The sequence below is a fragment of the Entelurus aequoreus genome, linkage group LG12 (genome assembly GCF_033978785.1).
Source record: "Entelurus aequoreus isolate RoL-2023_Sb linkage group LG12, RoL_Eaeq_v1.1, whole genome shotgun sequence".
Taxonomy (NCBI): Eukaryota; Metazoa; Chordata; class Actinopteri; order Syngnathiformes; family Syngnathidae; genus Entelurus; species Entelurus aequoreus.
In genome coordinates, this window is record NC_084742.1 from 69,224,191 (window position 1) to 69,241,008 (window position 16,818).

At 37.6% G+C, this 16,818-nt stretch overlaps 1 protein-coding gene across 12 annotated transcripts in view; it reads left to right on the forward strand.

Moving 5' to 3' along the window:
• The window catches only part of nrcama (neuronal cell adhesion molecule a), a 141,938-nt gene that overhangs the window by 84,597 nt on the left and 40,523 nt on the right, over positions 1-16,818 (forward strand). For 6 of the 12 annotated variants that reach the window (XM_062066541.1, XM_062066547.1, XM_062066544.1 and 3 more), the window contains 6 exons: positions 7,916-8,059; positions 8,137-8,248; positions 8,320-8,486; positions 13,742-13,889; positions 13,961-14,085; positions 14,253-14,282. In XM_062066541.1, coding sequence (XP_061922525.1) covers positions 7,916-8,059; positions 8,137-8,248; positions 8,320-8,486; positions 13,742-13,889; positions 13,961-14,085; positions 14,253-14,282 — 726 coding nt within the window. The remainder of the gene's footprint in view (positions 1-7,915; positions 8,060-8,136; positions 8,249-8,319; positions 8,487-13,741; positions 13,890-13,960; positions 14,086-14,252; positions 14,283-16,818) is intronic. The other 6 variants (XM_062066543.1, XM_062066545.1, XM_062066548.1 and 3 more) reach the window with 1 other exon arrangement.

Genomic DNA, 16,818 nt, shown 5'->3' on the forward strand with positions numbered 1-16,818 from the left:
GCTGAGCTGCGACATTTTGCATTTTGCAACTGGATGCAGGCCACTCATAATACAAACCCCGTTTCCATATGAGTTGGGAAATTGTGTTAGATGTAAATATAAACGGAATACAATGATTTGCAAATCATTTTCAAGCCATATTCAGTTGAATATGCTACAAAGACAACATATTTGATGTTCACACTGATAAACTTTTTTTTTTTTTTTAAATAATTAGAGATGTCCGATAAATGCGTTAAAATGTAATATTGGAAATTATCGGTATCGTTTTTTTAATTATCAGTATCGTTTTTTTTGTTTGTTTGTTTTTGTTTTTTTTAATTAAATCCACATAAAAAACACAAGATACACTTACAATTAGTGCACCAACCCAAAAAACCTCCCTCCCCCATTTACACTCATTCACACAAAAGGGTTGTTTCTTTCTGTTATTAATATTCTGCTTCCTACATTATATATCAATATATATCAATACAGTCTGCAAGGGATACAGTCCGTAAGCACACATGATTGTGCGTGCTGCTGCTCCACTAATAGTACTAACCTTTAACAGTTAATTTTACTCATTTTCATTCATTACTAGTTTCTATGTAACTGTTTTTATATTGTTTTACTTTCTTTTTTATTCAAGAAATTTTTTTAAATTTATTTATCTTATTTTATTTGATTCATTTTTTTTAAAAAAGTACCTTATCTTCACCATACCTGGTTGTCCAAATTAGGCATAATAATGTGTTAATTCCACGACTGTATATATCGGTTGATATCGGTATCGGTTGATATCGGTATCGGTAAAAAGAGTTGGACAATATCGGCATATCGGATATCGGCAAAAAGCCATTATCGGACATCCCTACAAATAATCATTAACTTTAGAATTTGATGGCAGCAGCACGTGACAAAGAAGTTGGGAAAGGTGGCAATAAATACTGATAAAGTTGAGGAATGCTCATCAAACACTTATTTGGAACATCCCACAGGTGAACAGGCAAATTGGGAACAGGTGGGTGCCATGATTGGGTATAAAAGTAGATTCCATGAAATGCTCAGTCATTCACAAACAAGGATGGGGCGAGGGTCACCACTTTGTCAACAAATGCGTGAGCAAATTGTTGAACAGTTTAAGAAGAACCTTTCTCAAGCAGCTATTGCAAGGAATTTAGGGATTTCACCATCTACGCTCCGTAATATCATCAAAGGGTTCAGAGAATCTGGAGAAATCACTGCACGTAAGCAGCTAAGCCCGTGACCTTCCATCCCTCAGGCAGTACTGCATCAACAAGCGGCGACAGTGTGTAAAGGATATCACCACATGGGCTCAGGAACACTTCAGAAACCCACTGTCAGTAACTACAGTTGGTCGCTACATCTGTAAGTGCAAGTTAAAACTCTCCTATGCAAGGCGAAAACCGTTTATCAACAACACCCAGAAACGCCGTCGGCTTCGCTGGGCCCAAGCTCATCTAAGATGGACTGATGCAAAGTGGAAAAGTGTTCTGTGGTCTGACGAGTCCACATTTCAAATTGTTTTTGGAAACTGTGGACGTCGTGTCTTCCGGACCAAAGAGGAAAAGAACCATCCGGATTGTTATAGGCGCAAAGTGTAAAAGGCAGCATGTGTGATGGTATGGGGGTGTATTAGTGCCCAAGACATGGGTAACTTACACATCTGTGAAGGCACCATTAATGCTGAAAGGTACATACAGGTTTTGGAGCAACATATGTTGCCATCCAAGCAACGTTACCATGGACGCCCCTGCTTATTTCAGCAAGACAATGCCAAGCCACGTGTTACATCAACGTGGCTTCATAGTAAAAGAGTGCGGGTACTAGACTGGCCTGCCTGTAGTCCAGACCTGTCTCCCATTGAAAATGTGTGGCACCTAAAATAGCAGAAGGGAGACCCCCGGACTGTTGAACAACTTAAGCTGTACATCAAGCAAGAATGGGAAAGAATTCCACCTGAGAAGCTTCAAAAATGTGTCTCTTCAGTTCCCAAACCTTTACTGAGTGTTGTTAAAAGGAAAGGCCATGTAACACAGTGGTGAACATGCCCTTTCCCAACTACTTTGGCACGTGTTGCAGCCATGAAATTCTAAGTTTATGAGTTTGAACATCAAATATGTTGTCTTTGTAGCATATTCAACTGAATATGGCTTGAAAAGGATTTGCAAATCATTGTATTCCGTTTATATTTACATCTAACACCATTTCCCAACTCATATGGAAACGGGGTTTGTAGAACGGTACCTCAGCCTACGAGCATATTGTGTTCTACGACCAAGCTCATAACTCAGAATCATTTAAGACAGGGGCGTCAAACTCATTTTAGCTCAGGGGCCCGCATGGAGGAAAATCTGCGCACACGAGGGCCGGACTATTAAAATCATAACATTAAAACTAAAAAGTTAAGACAACTTCAGATTGTTTTCTTTGTCTTACTTTAGCCAAAAATACAACAAACACATTCTGTAAATATTACAATAAAAATATAGAAAAAAATACCGGCAGCGGTAAAGTTTAGATCCATGAAGAAAAGAAGAAAGTGAATGAACGTTTATAACTGAATACATTTACATATGCATAAAAATGTGTTTTCTTTTGTATTATTTTTTGTAATGAATTAACATTTATGACAACCTTTTTCCAAAACACAATATAGAATGTGAGATATAACAGGATAATGCATACATTTATCATTTGCTCTCAAAACGGTTACAATAAAGTGGGACCCCAAAAATTTGATGAGGCCCCTGGGACCCCATTTTGAAAATTCCTAGCGCCAACACTGATGGAGTATTGCTACGTGCAAAACAGCAGCAGGCGGCTGTGGCCTGCGGGCCGGTTCTAATACTAATCAAAGGCCCCGGTCCTTGACTTTGACACCCCTGATTTAACATTAATTTTTAAAAAAAATCATAATTTTGGGACATGAAATATTGTTTGAAAAACAATACAATATACACAACTACAGAACAATCTTTTTATGAGGGCTGTGTGTGTGCCTGAGAGGTAGTGTCTTTTCCGCCGCCGTGTAAGTCTGCTTTGGAATCTTTTTCCATAAAAGTCCGGTGTCACACACAACATTTTGAGAATTTAAGGCATTGTAGAATTATGAATACGTCATTTCATTTGAATGAGAATATCACGGAAATTTGAGGATATCGTAAAAAACGGGAATTTTTAAAAATATTGATACTAGCACAATTGTCCTCGATGATATGAAAGGATTGGTGTTGGAATTTTTCGAATCGGTTGAAAAATGTTGACGTAGCAGGAGTTTGAACTGAGACTGGTTATTTCGTAATTCCTGAAATTTCGGGACAACAAGGAATTTGTACGAGAAAATAAAGGATAACGTTTGTTGTCCAAACTATGAGAAATGTTTTGAAGGTGGATGGTCAAAAACGGTTGAAAAATGTAGACAGGGAAAACTTTCCAGAAAGAGGTTAAATATGGCTTTGGAAAACTGGGAATTCTGGGAATTATATAAACTACCAACTTTGCTTGGAGTGATTAATGAAGAATCTATAAGAGTAAAACACACTATGGATGGCTAGAAGATGAAACAACACTTCTACTTCCGGTTCAAAGCAATAAAAAAACATGAATTTTTGAAAATATTGATACTAGCACAATTGTCCTAGATTATATAAATGTGTTGGTGTTGGAATTGTTCAAATCGGTTGAAAACTTAACAGTTTGAACTGAGACTGGCTATTTCGGAATTCCTGAAATTTCGGGACAACCAGGAATTTGTACGAGAAAAAAAAGGATAACGTTTGTTGTCCAAACTATGAGAAATGTTTTGAAGGTGGAATTGTCAAAAAGGGTTGAAAAATGTGGACTGGGAAAATTTTTCCAGAAAGAGGTAAAATAGGGCTTTGGAAAACTAGGAATTCTGGGAATTCCTGAATTTTTTAATTTATTTGGTGAGTGTGTGGCTGGTGGAACGATTCGAATCGGTTGAGAAATGTAGGAATTGTGAATGATCAAAAAATAAACCATTCATTTTTAATAGGAAAAATGTCCGGGAAAACCGGGAATCATATTTTTTATAAAACATTTTGGAAAAGCTCATGATTTCCGGTTGAGCCAAACGTTTTGATACTCGAACAGTTCTGATCGGATGAAAACCGTGGGCTGTGTGCCAAAGATTTTGGGCGGAATAATAATAGATAATTTTTTGGTGTAGAATAATAACATACCGTATTTTCCAGCACTAAAAATCCTTTTTTTCCCCCTCAAAACTCGACAGTGCGCCTTATAAACTGGTGCGCCTAATGTACGGAATAATTATGGATTTGCTTGCCGACCTCGAAGCTACACTACCGTTCAAAAGATTGGGGTCACCCAAACAATTTAGTGGAATAGCCTTCATTTCTAAGAACAAGAATAGACTGTCGAGTTTCAGATGAAAGTTCTCTTTTTCTGGCCATTTTGAGCGTTTAATTGACCCCACAAATGTGATGCTCCAGAAACTCAATCTGCTCAAAGGAAGGTCAGTTTTGTAGCTTCTGTAACGAGCTAAACTGTTTTCAGATGTGTGAACATGATTGCACAAGGGTTTTCTAATCATCAATTAGCCTTCTGAGCCAATGAGCAAACACATTGTACCATTAGAACACTGGAGTGATAGTTGCTGGAAATGGCCTCTATACACCTATGTAGATATTGCACCAAAAAGCAGACATTTGCAGCTAAAATAGTCATTTACCACATTAGCAATGTATAGAGTTTATTTCTTTAAAGTTAAGACTAGTTTAAAGTTATCTACATTGAAAAGTACAGTGCTTTTCCTTCAAAAATAAGGACATTTCAATGTGACCCCAAACTTTTGAACGGTAGTATATATATATATATATATATATATATATATATATATATATATATATATATATATATATATATATATATATATATATATATATGTATATATATATATATATATATATATATATATATATATATATATATATATATATATATATATATATATATATATATATATATATATATATATATATATATATACAGCCTGGCCACCGACCACATTTTTTAAATTGTAATTTTGAAGAATTTATCAGAATGTGCATGAACTATTTCTGTTCAAAATCGTTAGAAATGTCACATGTTAAATGTTTAAATATTAACTGTCAGTTTGCTGTACTGTGCCAACTGTACTACTATATGAGTAAGTATTTTCTATTGTTTCATTGAAAATAAAACAGAAAAGTCCATTTGGCCGTCATCTTTTTTAAATTATGAGACACAATTGTGTCAAAGTCATGATTTTTTATTTCATGCTTGAAATAAAAAAATATGACTTTAAAAAAGTAGTTTTCTACTTGTGAGTGTTGATGACACAGCTTTGCAACAGTTGATATTCTAGTTTCAAGCATGTTTTACTCAATATAGCTCATCAAATCTCAGCAACAAGCTGTAATATCTTACTGAGATCATTTAGGACCAAAACACTTAAAACAAGTAAAACACTCTAACATAAAATCTGCTTAGTGAGAAGAATTATCTTATCAGACAGAAAATAAGGAAATATCACCCTTATTTGAGATATTTCGTCTTACTTAGATTTCAGTTTTTGCAGTGTCATCACATTTGAGATTTGCTGTTCTTTCATATTTGTCAGCGGATTAATGTACTTCTCGCAAATAGTCTTTTTTTTGTAATTTCACAGTGATTCCCTACTTCTTTCCACACTGGTCTGTTGAGTTTTTTATAGTTCGCGAAATGGACAAAACTTGTCAAAAGGGGGTAAAACACGGGGAAAAGCACACATGCTGAAGCGCTGAGAAGTGACTATACCAGGGGTCGGCAACCCGCGGCTCTTTAGCGCCGCCCTAGTGGCTCTCTGGAGCTTTTTCAAAAATGTATGAAAAATGGAAAAAGACGACGGGAAAAAAATATATTTTTGGTTTTAATATGGTTTCTGTAGGAGGACAAACATGACACAAACCCCCCTAATTGTTAGAAATTACACTGTTTATATTAAACATGCTTCACTGATTCGAGTATTTGGCGAGCGCCGTTTTGTCCTACTAATTTTGGCGGTCCTTGAACTGACCGTAGTTTGTTTACATGTATAACTTTCTCCGACTTTCTAGGACGTGTTTTATGCCACTTCTTTTTCTGTCTCATTTTGTCCACCACACTTTTAACGTTGTGCGTGAATGCACAAAGGTGAGTTTTGTTGATGTTATTGACTTGTGTGGAGTGCTAATCAAACATATTTGGTCACTGCATGACTGCAAGCTAATCGATGCTAACATGCTATTTAGGCTAGCTATATGTACATATTGCATCATTATGCCTCATCTGTAGGTATATTTGAGCTCATTTAGTTTCCTTTAAGTCCTCTTAATTAAATTTATATCTCATGACACACTATCTGTATGTAATATGGCTTTTAATTTTTTACGGCTCCAGACAGATTTTTTTTTTGTATTTTTGGTCCAATATGGCTCTTTTAACATTTTGGGTTGCCGACCCCTGCACTAGTACTGTGTTCTGGGCAGGAAGTGATGTGGAGGACTACGCCTCCGCAACATTGCTGTGCCCTACTTTTTGCCTGCAGGGGCGACGCTAAATGAATGATTGAATGAAGCACTGAATGGTACACTGAAGACATGGTTCGCACACAGAGGCATACTTGGCTTGATCTAAAACAGGGGTGTCAAACTCAAACACAGAGTGGGCCAAAATGTAAAACTGAACAAAGCCGCGGGCCAAGGTTGAACAAATTAACCTTTTAATAGGGACCCAAACAAGTTTTGCAATGAATATTGAACAAGCAAGGCTTATATAACTTTATAGTACATGCAAAATCGAGTTTCAAATAATAATATTCAAAAAATATCAATGGCATATCAAATACAATTTAAATAAAAATTGAATGCCTCTTTTCTATTTGCAGCCTTCTGAGGTAAATATCAACATTAACTTTTTCCACAGGCTAATAAATTAGAAAATAAAATGACAATGAATAAACCAACCATTCAGGACTTTAAACTGCTCAGTTTGCAACACACTGATCTAATCTGATGTGCCCAAGCCAGATACCTGCCATCTTTTCTTGGATGCTAGTTCATTAATGTCGGGGCTCAGGCTTTGAGCTGAGGCAACCTTCATTATCCAACGAAGTTGTTCAACAGTCATTATACCTCGTAGTCCACCCGGACCACAGTCTTGGGGGCGTGCCTTAAAGGCACTGCCTTTAACGTCCTCTACGAGCTGTCGTCACGTCTGCTTTTCATCCATTCTAACAACGTGCCCGCCCAGTCACAAGATATGTGCGGCTTCTGTACGCACACTCAAGTGAATGCCATGCATACTTGACCAACAGCGATACAGGTTACACTGAGGGTGCCCGTATAAATAACTTTAACACTGTTAGAAATATACGCCACACTGTGAATCCACACCAAACAAGAATGACAAACACATTTCGGGAGAACATCCGCACCGTAACACAACATAAACACAACAAAACAAATACCCAGAATCCCATGCAGCCCTAACTCTTCCGGGCTGCAATATACACCCCCGCTACCACCAAACACCCCCCCTCCGTGCATCGGTTGAGGTGGGCGGGGTTGGGGGGGCCCGCGGGCCAGAGTTTGACACCCGTGATCTAAAAGTTCCTTCATCGAAAAGTTTGCAAATAGAGGGGTTCGTAAATCGAGGTTTCCAATGTACTTCCGGCTTAATACCAATGTTTTTGGACCCGGTGGTAATTGCAGATTCTGGGGATTAGTTGCTTTTGTGGACCACACACCTAGCGACTATAGAAGGTGGTTGAAAAGAAGCGTTAATTGGAGCATTTACTGCACGGGTAACACAGAGAGGCATGCTTCTGATGCATTTTATTTAAATACTTAAATACGGTCCAACGTGCTAGATGCCCCAGAGGACCACACCCGCAAGGTGGACGACGACACCGTGATTCTCAGCAACGTGCAGTCCGGGTCCAGCGCCGTTTATCAGTGTAACGCATCCAACGAATTTGGCTACCTGATCGCCAATGCGTTTGTGAATGTTCTTGGTAAGTACCAGCATCAACGTTGCATTCGCGGCACTTTGTGTCGTCTTGCAAACTCACGCTGTCCCTCCTGCGCGCAGCTGAGCCCCCGAGGGTCCTCACCCCCCCCAACCAGGTGTACCGAGTCATCACCAACAGCCCCTCTTTGCTGGACTGTGCTACTTTTGGCTCACCGATACCAACCATCACGTGGTAAGAACCACACTTTAAGACCTCCAATCAAAGCTATCCAAGCAATGCTAATAGGCTGTGTTTCTATGGAGGTTCAAAGACGGTAAGATCAGCATTAAGAGCGGAGACCCCTACGTGATCCACGAGAACGGTACCCTGGAGATCAACGTGGCCCAGTCGCAGAACAGCGGGAAGTACACGTGCATCGCCACCAACAACCTGGGCATCAAGGAGAACCACGTCTTCCTGGAGGTTAAAGGTCAGCCATCAGTTCCTGACATTACACAGTTCATCACGGGACGTGTAATTGATCACATGAAATAATGCAGGAGGAGGCAAACTAGAGAAAGAAGAAGTCAATTGTGCACTAACATGCATGTAGTGCCTTCAAGTGGCTGGAAGCGGAATAGAAACGTCACAGTAATATGATTAAGAGGATGTCATGACTTTATTATGTTTTTAAATCATTATTATTCATGGCAGTGAATGTTCATCAATTTAATAAAATAATACAAATGTATTTGATATAAAAGAAACATAAAATGGATTGATAGCACAATTAATTATTTTTGTTATTGTCAATGGTGCTGTGTGTGCGTGTGGGAATGTTGTTTCTTTTTTTCCCACTGGTGCAAAGCACTTTGTGTTGCAACTTGCCCGTGCATGAAAAGTGCTATTTAGATCAAGTTTGATTGATTGATTTAGTAAAAATAGTTGAATATGTTCTAATGATCATTCGAAGATGACATTATTAAGCCATATCAGGGCCGGCCCGTGGCATAGGCCGTATAGGCCAGGGGTCGGCAACCCGCGGCTCTTTTAGCGCCGCCCTAGTGGCTCTCTGAAGCTTTTTCAAAAATGTATGAAAAATGGAAAAAGATGAGGGGGAAAAAATACATTTTTTGTTTTAATATGGTTTCTGTAGGAGGACAAACATGACATAAACCTCCCTAATTGTTATAAAGCACACTGTTTATATTAAACATGCTTCACTGATTCGAGTATTTGGCGAGCGCCGTTTTGTCCTACTAATTTTGGCGGTCCTTGAACTCACCTTAGTTTGTGTCAATGTATAACTTTCTCCGACTTTCTAGGACGTGTTTTATGCCACTTCTTTTTCTGTCTCATTTTGTCCACCACCCTTTTAACGTGCGTGAATGCACAAAGGTGAGTTTTGTTGATGTTATTGACTTGTGTGGAGTGCTAATCAAACATATTTGGTCACTGCATGACTGCAAGCTAATCGATGCTAACATGCTATTTAGGCTAGCTATATGTACATATTGCATCATTATGCCTCGTTTGTAGCTATATTTGAGCTCATTTAGTTCCCTTTAAGTCATCTCAATTCAATGTATATCTCATGACACACTATCTGTATGTAATATGGCTTTTAATTTGTTGCGGCTCCAGACAGATTTTGTTTTTGTATTTTTGCTCCAATATGGCTCTTCCAACATTTTGGGTTGCCGACCCCTGGTATAGGCAAATGCTAAGGGCGCCGTCCATCAGGGGGCGCCACGCCAGTGCCACAAATGTTGGAGAAAAAAAAAAAAGTTGGTACTATTATTTCTAAATACAAAAAATAATCCCACGTTAAATAAAATGCAAAGTAAAGCCTATTTAATAGAAATATTATTCGTTACAACATTACGCCCCCCGCATGGTGCGCCCCCTCCCTTCCCGTATCATGACTCTTTGGACGTCACCACATCAAAAAATCAACACAAGATGTCAAAACGGCCAAAACTGTCAGGTGCCCAGGGAAGAAAAAAGAGAAAAGAAGACGAGGAGAAACGAGAAAAAGACAGAGGTAGCAGGTAGGTAACGTTAGCCTACATGAAATTATTGTCTGTTACAGAATGTGATAGCAACCTGGCTTTTTAGCATTAAGCTAATGTTACATGATTCGGCAATTGCTAATCAATAAATAGCTAGTTCTGTTTTAACGTCGGGTTAATATTGTGGGCGGGGGGGGGGGGGGGGGGGGGCTAAATTGTTATGGAAAATAATAATGTAACGTTAGGTAATTACAGTACTCCCTGGTGTACAGTAATTTGTAGGGATGTCCGATAATGGCTTTTTGCCGATATCCGATATTCCGATATTGTCCAACTCTTTAATTACCGATACCGATATCAACCGATATATGCAGTCGTGGAATTAACACAATATTATGCCTAATTTGGACAACCATGTATGGTGAAGATAAGGTACTTTAAAAAAATAAAATAAGATAACTAAATTAAAAACATTTTCTTGAATAAAAAAGAAAGTAAAACAATATAAAAACAGTTACATAGAAACTAGTAATGAATGAAAATGAGTAAAATTAACTGTTAAAGGTTAGTACTATTAGTGGAGCAGCAGCACGCACAATCATGTGTGCTTACGGACTGTATCCCTTGCAGACTGTATTGATATATATTGATATATAATGTAGGAACCAGAATATTGATAACAGAAAGAAATGGGGGGAGGGAGGTTTATTGGGTTGGTGCACTAATTGTAAGTGTATCTTGTGTTTTTTATGTAGATTTAATAAAAAAAACAAAAAAAACCGATACAGATAATAAAAAAAACGATACCGATAATTTCCGATATTACATTTTAACGCAATTATCGGACATCCCTAGTAATTTGTAAGTCATTCTAGTTAATGCAATATTAAAAAGCACAAATAGAGAACTCTGTAGGATCCCCTTTTTTTGTAATATAGTTGTTAAAGTCATACTGATTTGATATCTTGTTTTGTGCAGTGCCTTATTTATATTGTATTTTTAATTTATTTTATGCAACTTGTTGACACGTTTTATTTTGTGTTTATGTATGTAAAAAATATTGTATTTTATATATTCATTTTTTATTTTTGTATTCATTTATTTATTCATATTTTTTTTATCCTGTTAACTATTCTGATTGTTAATTTGCTTTCTTTAAGTAAAAAAAAAAAGGTCAAAGACAAAGCTATTCGGTTTCTTGTGAGTATATACACTTCACTGCCGATGTGGGGGGGGCACCTAAAATTTTGCCTAGGGCGCCAGATTGGTTAGGGCCAGGCCTGAGCCATATATTGATGTGCATCTGCTATTGTGTATTGTGTTTTGTATTGTATAATGAATCAGATAAGTATGTATTATCTTTATCTTTTTGGATTAGGAAGATTTGACTGAATTGTTCCCGCTCCTTTTTGACACATTCCTTGGGACTCTTTTGTGTGTTGTTCTGCTATTTTGTATGGATTTTTTTTTTTTTTTTTTACTGTATATCCTTATTGTATAGTGTAGTAGGTCAATGTTTCCTAACCATCGGGTCAGGACCCATTGTAGGGCTGCAAGCGCCTCCTATTGGGCCGCCAAAACATTTCTGTTTCTCAGCTGTAGTCCATATGGGCCGCAGTAGTACTCGGTTGTAATACACTTTTCTACCACTTGTGGCAGTAATGACAATCTCAAACAAACAGAAGAAGTCAGGAGTTTCTGAAGCGCAAAAAATACAACTAAAGCTGTATTTTCATTTGTATTTGAATTTTATGGACAGTTTAATTAAGAAACATATTCATATTTTGCTTATTTATTTTAGCACAACATAATTGTATGTAAATGTATTTTAATAGTTAGTTTTTTTTAATCAGCCTGACCTAAGCCTAATGTTTGTGTTAAATAAATAATAATCTTTGTGATCAACACATGGTTTCATATCATTTGACAAGGTTGTTAACTGTAAGTAGATATACAAACCCCGTTTCCATATGAGTTGGGAAATTGTGTTAGATGTAAATATAAACGGAATACAATGATTTGCAAATCATTTTCAAGCCATATTCAGTTGAATATGCTACAAAGACAACATATTTGATGTTCAAACTCATAAACCTTTTTTTTTGTGCAAATAATCATTAACTTTAGAATTTGATGCCAGCAACACGTGACAAAGAAGTTGGGAAAGGTGGCAATAAATACTGATCAAGTTGAGGAATGCTCATCAAACACTTATTTGGAACATCCCACAGGTGAACAGGCAAATTGGGAACAGGTGGGTGCCATGATTGGGTATAAAAGTAGATTCCATGAAATGCTCAGTCATTCACAAACAAGGATGGGGCGAGGGTCACCACTTTGTCAACAAATGCGTGAGCAAATTGTTGAACAGTTTAAGAAAAACCTTTCTCAACCAGCTATTGCAAGGAATTTAGGGACTTCACCATCTACGGTCCGTAATATCATCAAAGGGTTCAGAGAATCTGGAGAAATCACTGCACGTAAGCAGCTAAGCCCGTGACCTTCCATCCCTCAGGCTGTACTGCATCAACAAGCGACATCAGTGTGTAAAGGATATCACAACATGGGCTCAGGAACACTTCAGAAACCCACTGTCAGTAACTACGGTTGGTCACTACATCTGTAAGTGCAAGTTAAAACTCTCCTATGCAAGGCGAAAACCGTTTATCAACAACACCCGGAAACGCCGTCGGCTTCGCTGGGCCTGAGCTCATCTAAGATGGACTGATACAAAGTGAAAAAGTGTTCTGTGGTCTGACGAGTCCACATTTCAAATTGTTTTTGGAAACTGTGGACGTCGTGTCCTCCGGACCAAAGAGGAAAAGAACCATCCGGATTGTTATAGGCGCAAAGTGTAAAAGCCAGCATGTGTGATGGTATGGGGGTGTATTAGTGCCCAAGACATGGGTAACTTACACATCTGTGAAGGCGCCATTAATGCTGAAAGGTACATACAGGTTTTGGAGCAACATATGTTGCCATCCAAGCAACGTTACCATGGACGCCCCTGCTTATTTCAGCAAGACAATGCCAAGCCACGTGTTACATCAACGTGGCTTCATAGTAAAAGAGTGCGGGTACTAGACTGGCCTGCCTGTAGTCCAGATCTGTCTCCCATTGAAAATGTGTGGTGCATTATGAAGCCTAAAATAGCAGAAGGGAGACCCCCGGACTGTTGAACAACTTAAGCTGTACATCAAGCAAGAATGGGAAAGAATTCCACCTGAGAAGCTTCAAAAATGTGTCTCCTCAGTTCCCAAACCTTTACTGAGTGTTGTTAAAAGGAAAGGCCATGTAACACAGTGGTGAACATGCCCTTTCCCAACTACTTTGGCACGTGTTGCAGCCATGAAATTCTAAGTTAATTATTATTTGCAAAAAAAAAAAAATGTTTATGAGTTTGAACATCAAATATGTTGTCTTTGTAGTGCATTCAACTGAATATGGCTTGAAAAGGATTTGCAAATCATTCTATTCCGTTTATATTTACATCTAACACAATTTCCCAACTCATATGGAAACGGGGTTTGTAATTACTGAGTACTGTACAATTCAAATCAAGAGTAAGATTACTAATTCAGTGTTAATACTTGAGTTGGCCTCGAGGTCAAAAAGGTTAACAACCCCTGGAATAGTGGATAGTTTGATATTGATAATTCTAATAAATAGACATTTTGGTCTTGCTATTGCGCGATGGATTCAGGTAAGAATGAAGAGTCCTTTTGTCTTCCAGAGCCAACGCGCATCCTGAAGCAGCCTGAATACAAAGTGGTGCAGAGAGGCATGAGCGCCGTTTTTGAGTGTAAGGTCAAACACGACCCCTCACTCGTCCCCACCATGACCTGGCTGAAGAACAACGGCGAGCTGCCGGATGACGAGAGGTACATTGAACACATCGTCACTCTAAGGAAGATGGAAGTGAGTTCAAGTCGTCCTGTTTGCCGGATGTTAGGTTTGAGGTGGACACAGACAGTCTGGTCATCAAAGATGTGATGGATGAAGACGAGGGCACGTACACCTGCATCATGAACACCAGCCTGGACCAGGACTCCGCCAGCGCCATGCTGACTGTCGTCGGTACGTTTTCTCTTTTTTTTGGCCACTTTTTGTGTCAGCGTAGAAATGATGAAAACGGGAGCTTCTATTTTTACATTTTTCCTGCTTTATTTCTGCTGATTGAAATATCTGTCACTTACTGTATACTAACTGTTTTGTACTCTACTCTTTGATTCTTGCTGTCTCAGAGGCTACTCCTACTCCAGCTATTGTCTACGGTAAACAATCTGTCTACAGTGTAGTCATGTGACCCCTCCACATACCATCTAACATTTCATTTCTGTTGATTGCTGTCTGCATAGATGTGCATTGAGAGCTGTTTCAAGTACCGTATTTTCCCGACCATAGGGCGCACCGGATTATAAGGTGCACTGTCGATGAGCGGGTTTAGTCAGGTCTATTTTCATACAAAAGGCACACCGGATTATAAGGCGCATTAAAGGGGTCATATTATTATTTTTCTAAATGTAAAAGACTTCCTTGTGGTCTACATCAGTGGTTCCCAACCACCGGGCCGCGGCCCGGTACCGGTTCGCGGACCGATTGGTACCGGGCCGCACAAGAATTAAAAAAAAAAAAAAAATTTATTTTTATTTTTATGAAATCAACATAAAAAACACAATATATACATTCTATATCAATATAGATCAATACAGCCTGCAGGGATACAGTCCGTAAGCACACATGATTGTATTTATTTATGTAAAAAAAAAAAAAAAAAAAAAAATTTTTTTCATTTTTTTTTAATGAAATCAACATAAAAAACACAATATATACATTCTACATCAATATAGATCAATACAGCCTGCAGGGATGCAGTCCGTAAGCACACATGATTGTATTTATTTATGTAAAAAAAAAAAAAAAAAAATTTTTTTTTTCATTTTTTTTAAATGAAATCAACATAAAAAACACAATATATACATTCTACATCAATATAGATCAATACAGCCTGCAGGGATACAGTCCGTAAGCACACATGATTGTATTTATTTATGTAAAAAAAAAAAAAAATGAAAAAAAAAATATATTTTTATTTTATTTATTTTTTTATGAAATCAACATAAAAAACACAATATATACATTCTATATCAATATAGATCAATACAGCCTGCAGGGATACAGTCCGTAAGCACACATGATTGTATTTATTTATGTAAAAAAAAAAAAAAAAATTTTTTTTTTTCATTTTTTTTTAATGAAATCAACATAAAAAACACGATATTATCGGCGGATAAATGCGTTAAAATGTAATATCGGAAATTATCGGTATCGGTTTTTTTATTATCTGTATCGGGTTTTTTTTTTTGGGGGGGGGGGGGGGTTATTAAATCAACATGAAAAACACAAGATACACTTACAATTAGTGCACCAACCCAAAAAACCTCCCTCCCCCCATTTCTTTCTGTTATCAATATTCTGGTTCCTACATTCTATATCAATATAGATCAATACAGCCTGCAGGGATACAGTCCGTAAGCACACATGATTGTATTTATTTATGTAAAAAAAAAAAAAAAAAAAAAATTGTTTTATTTTATTTATTTTTTTATGAAATCAACATAAAAAACACAATATATACATTCTATATCAATATAGATCAATACAGCCTGCAGGGATACAGTCCGTAAGCACACATGATTGTATTTATTTATGTAAAAAAAAATAAAAAAAATTTTTTTTTTAAAATACACCCCCCCACCGGTCCGTGGGACAAATTTTCAAGCGTTGACCGGTCCGCAGCTACAAAAAGGTTGGGGACCACTGGTCTACATAACATGTGATGGTGGTTCTTTGGTCAAAATGTTGCATAGATGATGTTTTACATATCATCTTCAAGCCACTTTCTGACAGTCGCTTCAGGATGCGCCGTTTTGTGGGCGGTCTTATTTACGTGGCTCACCTTCGACAGAGTTTTCTCCCCGTCATCTTTGTTGTAGCGGTGTAGCGTGCAAGGAAGAAGTGTCAAAAAATTAAGCTAAATGTTTTAATTAGATTCAGACTTTACTTCAATCAATAACGGAGCAGCATCTCGTCATCCGTGGCTTACTAGTGCAACAACAAGGCCGGAAATGTGTCCCGTGAAAAACCGTCCGACTGGAACTCTCTAATAACTAAAGTTCCTTGGGTGAATAATGTAAACTCACTACACCGGTATGTCTTAGCGCGCTCATGGAGAGTTTACTGACAGATATACCTGTAAGTAAGAACTTTACGCTACTTTATATTAGAAATGGCAAAAGCGAAGGATGAATGTCCCATACTTACCTGGCAGGGGAGTTACCATGATCAAGAATGTGGTTCCCTAGGGCGGGGGTGTCCAAACTTTTTCCACTGAGGGCCGCACACGGAAAAATTAAAGCATGTGGGGGCCATTTTGATATTGTTCATTTTCAAACCATAACAAAATATTTGAATTTTTTATTTATTTTACCTTTAGGGTTCCCGGGGACCATAAAGGGTCTCAGTCATTAAAATGTTAAAAACAAGTCAGATTATTATTTTTTTTAAGTTATTTAACGCTTACAGTAAATCTCTATATCAACTTCAAGTTGATATAAAGTAATTAGGGATGTCCGATAATGGCTTTTTGCCGATATCCGATATTGTCCAACTCTTTAATTACCGATACCGATATCAACCAATACCGATATATGCAGGCGTGGAATTAACACATTATTATGCCTAATTTGGACAACCAGGTATGGTGAAGATAAGGTACTTTTAAAAAAAATTAGTAAAATAAGATAAATA